Source organism: Somniosus microcephalus, chromosome 11, assembly GCF_052327205.1.
Source record: "Somniosus microcephalus isolate GS21.2 chromosome 11, FLI_Smic_1.0, whole genome shotgun sequence".
Taxonomy (NCBI): domain Eukaryota; kingdom Metazoa; phylum Chordata; class Chondrichthyes; order Squaliformes; family Somniosidae; genus Somniosus; species Somniosus microcephalus.
The window spans coordinates 57,325,113-57,331,112 of record NC_140997.1 but is presented as its reverse complement, the minus strand read 5'-3'; the positions used below and the strand labels follow the sequence as shown (position 1 = coordinate 57,331,112).

Below are 6,000 nucleotides of genomic sequence, written 5' to 3'. Positions count from 1 at the left end.
CTCGCTGACCTACATTGGCTCTCGGATAAGCAGCGCCTCGATTTTAAAATTCTCATCTTTGTTTTCAAATCCCTCCATGGCCTCGCCCCCTCCCTATCTCTGTAATCTCCTCCAGCCCCACAACCCCCTGAGATATCTGCGCTCCTCTAATTCTGCGCTCTTGAGCATCCCTGATTATAATTGCTCAACCATTGGTGGCTGGGCCTTCTGTTGCCTAGGCCCTAAACTCTGGAATTCCATGCCTAAACCTCTCTACCTCTCTTTCCTCCTTTAAGATGCTCCTTAAAACCTACTTATCTGCCCTAATTTCTCCTTATGTGGCTCGGTGTCAAATTTTGTTTTATGACACTCCTGTGAAGTGCCTTGGAAAGTTTTACTACGTTAGAGACGATATATAAATATAAGTTGTTGTTGTTGTTAAAGTGAGGTCCTGTGATGGAATGAAGTTGACTTGTAGACATGGTGGAGTCAGCTTGGAGCGCCCAGGAGCCATTGTCCATGTTCAGAGGTTGTGGTGCCAGGAGCTGTTCGAAGGACAGAGTGTCATCAGGCGCATTGCTGGAGGTTGTCCAGTTGAAGCAGAGGGCCGAGGAGGAGTGGAAAGTCCAATATGAGCTGTCCAAGAGTAATCCAGGTGCCCAGCAGAGGTGTATAGTGGTCTCATGTGTTAGCCGTATGCAGCAACAGATACAAGCAGAGGATTGAGGAAAATTGGGATTGAAACTGCAGACCAAGATCAGTGAAGTCCAGGGAACCAGGGGAGGGCGAGAGGTAAATCCATTGGAATCAGTGCAGATGTGGGAGCTGGTCTGAGGAACAGCTGTAGGGAAGAAATGGGGAGCACACAAGATCGGGAACAGCAGCAGGAGCTTAAGAAGCCCAGTTCAGCGAAGGGTGATAGAAGAATTCTGAAGGATGAGTGGAGTCAGCAGTCATGGGAAGCAAATGGGTAGCAGCAAAGCAGAGTTGATTCAGCAGCATGGGAGCAGAATCCAGAGCAGGATTGGAACCATTGGAACGGATCAGAGCTAGCTCAACGTAGAGTGCAAAATGCCAGTGTAGGAGCAAAATAAATACTGAGCCTACAGAAGCAGATGAAGGACTGGAATAGAGGCAGCCCAGCAGAGAATATAGTCGCAGTAGAAAGTGGTGGTGCAGATGGCGGTCATAGTAAAGCCCAGAAGGCACCAGAGAAATGGAATTCAGCCCAAGGAAAAGCAGATTTCTGTCCAAGACCCAATACATCAGCAGAGTAAAGCTGAGAAGCCAGCACTGCAGTAAAGTACAGTCCTGAAACTCAAGTGAATAAAAATTGGCTTCAGAGTTGCCACCCATCCAGTTTTGGATCAGACAATTTTGAATGGGATGTCCCAACATTTCTAAAAGAACCTCTAAAAGTCTTTTATTTTAATGCAGATTGATTTTTTTCTACTCATTTCTGCAATGTTGAAACATTAGGTACTGAGGTTATTAAGGTTTTCAGTGAATTTCTATTATCAGCAAAGTAAACCCCTGAGACCTACGATCCTGCCCCTTCCCTACTCACTGCCAGGTTTGGACTGGAAAATTAAATTGGTTGCAAATTCATGGCTATTGGAGCTTGGAAGTGTGACCAAGTGAAGACCTCATTACCTGCCAGGCTAGCAACAATTCTAGTGAGCTACAAACCTTTGCATTAGATGCAATGTCCTAAAAATTGTAAATGGTTTCTGTGCCCTTCCCTTTGCATATCGCTTTGTTACATAGATTTGTGCTCATTAAACCTCACCCCTTGTACTGCAGATATGCAACTTCAATATCAATAAATTCTGGGATCCACAATCCAAATGAGCACTTTCTTGTCAATGTGAAGTGGTTTGGGATCTGCACCCATCCAAAAATGGTAGTACAGTATAACTCAGGAAACTTCTGAGCACTCTAACGCTCGTAGGGTTAAATGTAAGAAGTCACACAACACCAGGTTATAGTCCAACAGTTTTATTTGAAATCACAAGCTTTCGGAGCGCTGCTCCTTCGTCAGGTGAAGTGGAGAGATGCATAAAGACACAACTTATATAGTCAGAGAATAATGCCAGATGATTACAGGTAATCTTTCTAACTGCCATTTATCACACCTCGGCAGAGAGATAATCACAGCAATCAAAGGTGTGAATGGTGTCCAAACAGGTTAGTCAGGAAAACATTACATCAAAGAACAATGAGGTGGGGTCACAAGGGGTCAAATGTTGCAGATGCTGGGGTCTGTATGAAAAACAAAAAACAGACAAAAAATTTTTTTGTTGTTGCTGGAAATCACAGCAGGTCCGGCCACATCTGTTTATTAAAAAAATGTTTTTTTCTCCCCCTGTTTTCTTTCAACATTTTTATTTATTAATTATAAAAATATCATATATGGGGGAAAAAAGGCTGACTGACAGTCGCAAATCATGTAAGGAAGATGTTTGCTTTCTAATCAGCATCCGAAGGCGGTGTGTTGCAAGGATGGACGTGTCGGGCGAACGATGGCGGGAGTGTGCAGGCAGGACGTTTGTATGTGGGAGGTCATATGATGCGGCCGGACCTGCTGTGATTTCCAGCAAAAAAAAATGTTTTTTTGTCTGTTTTTTGTTTCTCATACAGACCCCAGCATCTGCAACATTTGACCCCTTGTGACCCCACCTCATTGTTCTTTGATGTAATGTTTTCCTGACTAACCTGTTTGGACACCATTCACACCTTTGATCGCTGTGATTATCTCTCTGCCGAGGTGTGATAAATGGCAATTAGAAAGATTACCTGTAATCATCTGGCATTATTCTCTGACTATATAAGCTGTGTCTTTATGCATCTCTCCACTTCACCTGACGAAGGAGCAGCGCTCCGAAAGCTTGTGATTTCAAATAAAACTGTTGGACTATAACCTGGTGTTGTGTGACTTCTTACATTTGTCCACCCCAGTCCAACTCCGGCATCTTCACACCATGGCTCGTAGGGTTGCCAGCTCTGATTGGACATATTTCTGGAGGATTCATCACATGACCTCCCACATACAAACGCCCTGCCTGCACACTCCCGCCATCGTTCGCCTGACACGTCCATCCTTGCAACACACCGCCTTCGGATGCTGATTAGAAAGCAAACATCTTCCTTACATGATTCGCGACTGTCAGTCAGCCTTTTTTCCCCATATATGATATTTTTATAATTAATAAATAAAAATGTTGAAAGAAAACGGGGGGAGAAAAAAACATTTTTTAAATACCCCTATGATTTTTCTCCCTGATTGCTCACAGAGGATTAATCTTCAATTCCTGGAGACTCCAAGACAATCCAGGAGGGTTGGCAACCCTAGTCTGACGGGGATTTGCAGCGGTACCTGAACACAAGGAGACGTGTGTATACATCGTTCGGGCTGCAGTTGGCGCTGCGGCCGGAGGCCAGTTGCTGAAGCGCACAGCGAGGAGAGGAGTTGGGGGAGGGTTCCCTGTGCGGGCGGATTCCGCTCCTCGACCTCCCGAAAGCCGGGAGCGCTGCCGCTGTCATGACCCCGCTGCTAGAGCACGAGAGCCAGATCTTTCTGGATTTATTCCATGAAGATGGGCTCGTCATCGCGGCGAAGGGGATGGGGATAGACCGGATTCTGCTGAACTTCCTCAAGTTGTACTGCGACCCCGGCAACCTGGTCCTTGTGCTCAACACTAATGTGGCGGAGGAGGTAAGTGGAGCAGCGCGGGCGCTCGGTGTGAGCTTTGCTCGCCGCCTGTCACATCCCCCACCGCCTGCTGCTCTCCGATCTTGTCAGACTGGGGGACGAGCGTGTGGGCGAGAACATCGCAGACACCTGCAAGAGTCGACAGGGCTGTAATGTCATCTCACTGACGCGTTTCACCATTGGAAAGGGGAGGAGCATTAAGCATTTGGCCCAGTTTTAAATCAGGGTGCTATTATTGGATGGGGGGGGCAATCCCTCGGCCCTGGCCACGTTTTGCAGTTCTGTAGTTGGGAGGTAGATACTGTCTTCACAAGATAAATATGGACGAGAAAGGGCATTCGACTCATCTTGCCTCGCCCTTCCAGAAAAACCCTATAGTCCTTTCCATTCGCTAGTCTTGCATTTGTTTGTTTTTTTAAACTCTTGTTTAGTTTGATATAACTATCTGAATCCAGCCTATTCCATGCTGTTTCCTATCTTATCCTTTGTAAGGTCACCTCAGACCCCTCCTTTCAAAGCCCAAGTAGGCACAGCCCCTCCTCATAACGTAGTCCATTGATGCCAGAGATCAACTGCATAGCTCATTAAACTGTCTCAAGATCCTGAATATCTCGCTTGTGTCTTGGTGACTGGAACTGGCTAAGTAGTCGGGGCCAAAAATTGCGGTCAGCGCGTACCTCCGAGCCTACCTGATGGCGGCCCTCCTGCGAAAACTTGTGGTCTGGCATTGTGTAATGGTCCAGGGACGCAGCCTGTGCGTAATTTAATTCCTAATTAGCTTCATTCCACCAACTTCACAAATTTAATTTTGCTGATAATTTTATTGACATAATTAAAACTCAAATCTTTGCATAAATAAGAAAAACTCATTTGATACAGTTAAACTATATGATTTTCGAGATGAAAATGTTTAAATCATGCCTGCGGTATCGCCTTACGCTAATGCAAACGGGCCCTGCGTCTGTTTGCATCAACCGTAACATTTCTGTACACAATTGCTGGGCAGTTGGTGGGCAAGTAGCCCAACTCTGCGCCAGCAATAGCTTTTTCCTGGGCCATGCGGATGGTCTGTCAACGCATACATTGACAGACCGCAAGTTCAGGATTTAGCACATGCCCATATGGTGGATTTCAAAGGAATACTCGGAGTACTCTGCCATATCCACCGCAAAGTCCGGGCCAAGGTGTAGTCTGACCAGAGTACAATTTGGTATGACTTACTCTTAAGTACTCAAGGTGTACTCTTTTGGATATGAACAAATAAACTGTAAATTAACAAAAATACATTAAAGGAAACTTAATAAATTTAAATTAAAATTCCATTACCGGTGGTGATAATGCACTGCAGTCCCTGCGGTGCCCACCGGTTGCGGAAGGCCTCGAGCATGCCGGCGGACGCCCAGGCGTGAACGTGGCCGCGGAAGAGAGGCAGACAGTCGGGCCGAACGACCCCCTCCACTGCCTGCTGCCTGGACCAGTTGATGGTCACTTTAGCCAGGCCCAGGAGCAGTCCTATGAGGAGTTCCCCGATCTGCCCACTCCCCTCCACACCGGGTGACCAAGGATCAGGAGCGTGGGACTGAAGTGCAGCCAAAAATCGAGGAGCAGCCCCTTCAAATAATGGAATAGGGGCTGCAACCTCTCACATTTGATATATACATGGAACACGGACTCATCCAGGCCACAGAAAAAGCAGGCAGCCTGGGAGTCCGTGAACCTACTTAAAATTTTATTGCACGGGACTGCTCTGCAACACCCTCCAGGCCAAGTCCTCAATAGAAAAAGGGAGGACTCCTGCATAGAGAGCCCTCCATTGGGGCCTCCGCCAAACGGCAAGATGGTGTGCCAAGGCGTCTGGACAGCAGATGAGGATGGCAAAATGGAGGGTGTGCAAGAGCAGCCCGTACAGGAAACCCCTCCGCGCAGAATGAAAAGGCGCATAGGGGATTTCCCGGAGACGGTTCAAGTTGTGAGGGGTTGTACTCAAGGTGTAGTCTGACCAGAGTACTATTTGAGACTGACTTCCTCTGACTTGTACTAAATAGCTCAGCTGTCTATTTGCGTCGTTGATTGCTGCTCCACAGTGATTGGACGGGCTGATCCCCTCGCTCTCTTTCAGCTTCACTCCTAGAAGTCTAGCAGCATTCGTTGTGTGTCATCCAGTTTTCTTCCTATGACAGTAATTTAGACTTGTCCATATTAAGTTTTGTCCGTCGTTGTTCTATTCGCTTACATATTGGCCTGGATTTTGCAGTTAGCGGCGAACAAACGGCGCTCGCGTTCATTTCACTTGCTCACAGTCGCATTTA

General features: G+C 46.8%; 1 protein-coding gene across 1 annotated transcript in view; it reads left to right on the top strand.

Annotated features, from left to right (window-relative positions):
* The first annotated feature begins 3,430 nt into the window (after window positions 1-3,430).
* The window catches only part of ercc4 (excision repair cross-complementation group 4), a 35,980-nt gene continuing 33,410 nt past the window's right edge, over window positions 3,431-6,000 (top strand). The window contains exon 1 of the mRNA XM_086000759.1: window positions 3,431-3,694. Within this exon, the coding sequence (XP_085856885.1) occupies window positions 3,521-3,694 (174 nt within the window). The 5' untranslated portion in view covers window positions 3,431-3,520. The remainder of the gene's footprint in view (window positions 3,695-6,000) is intronic.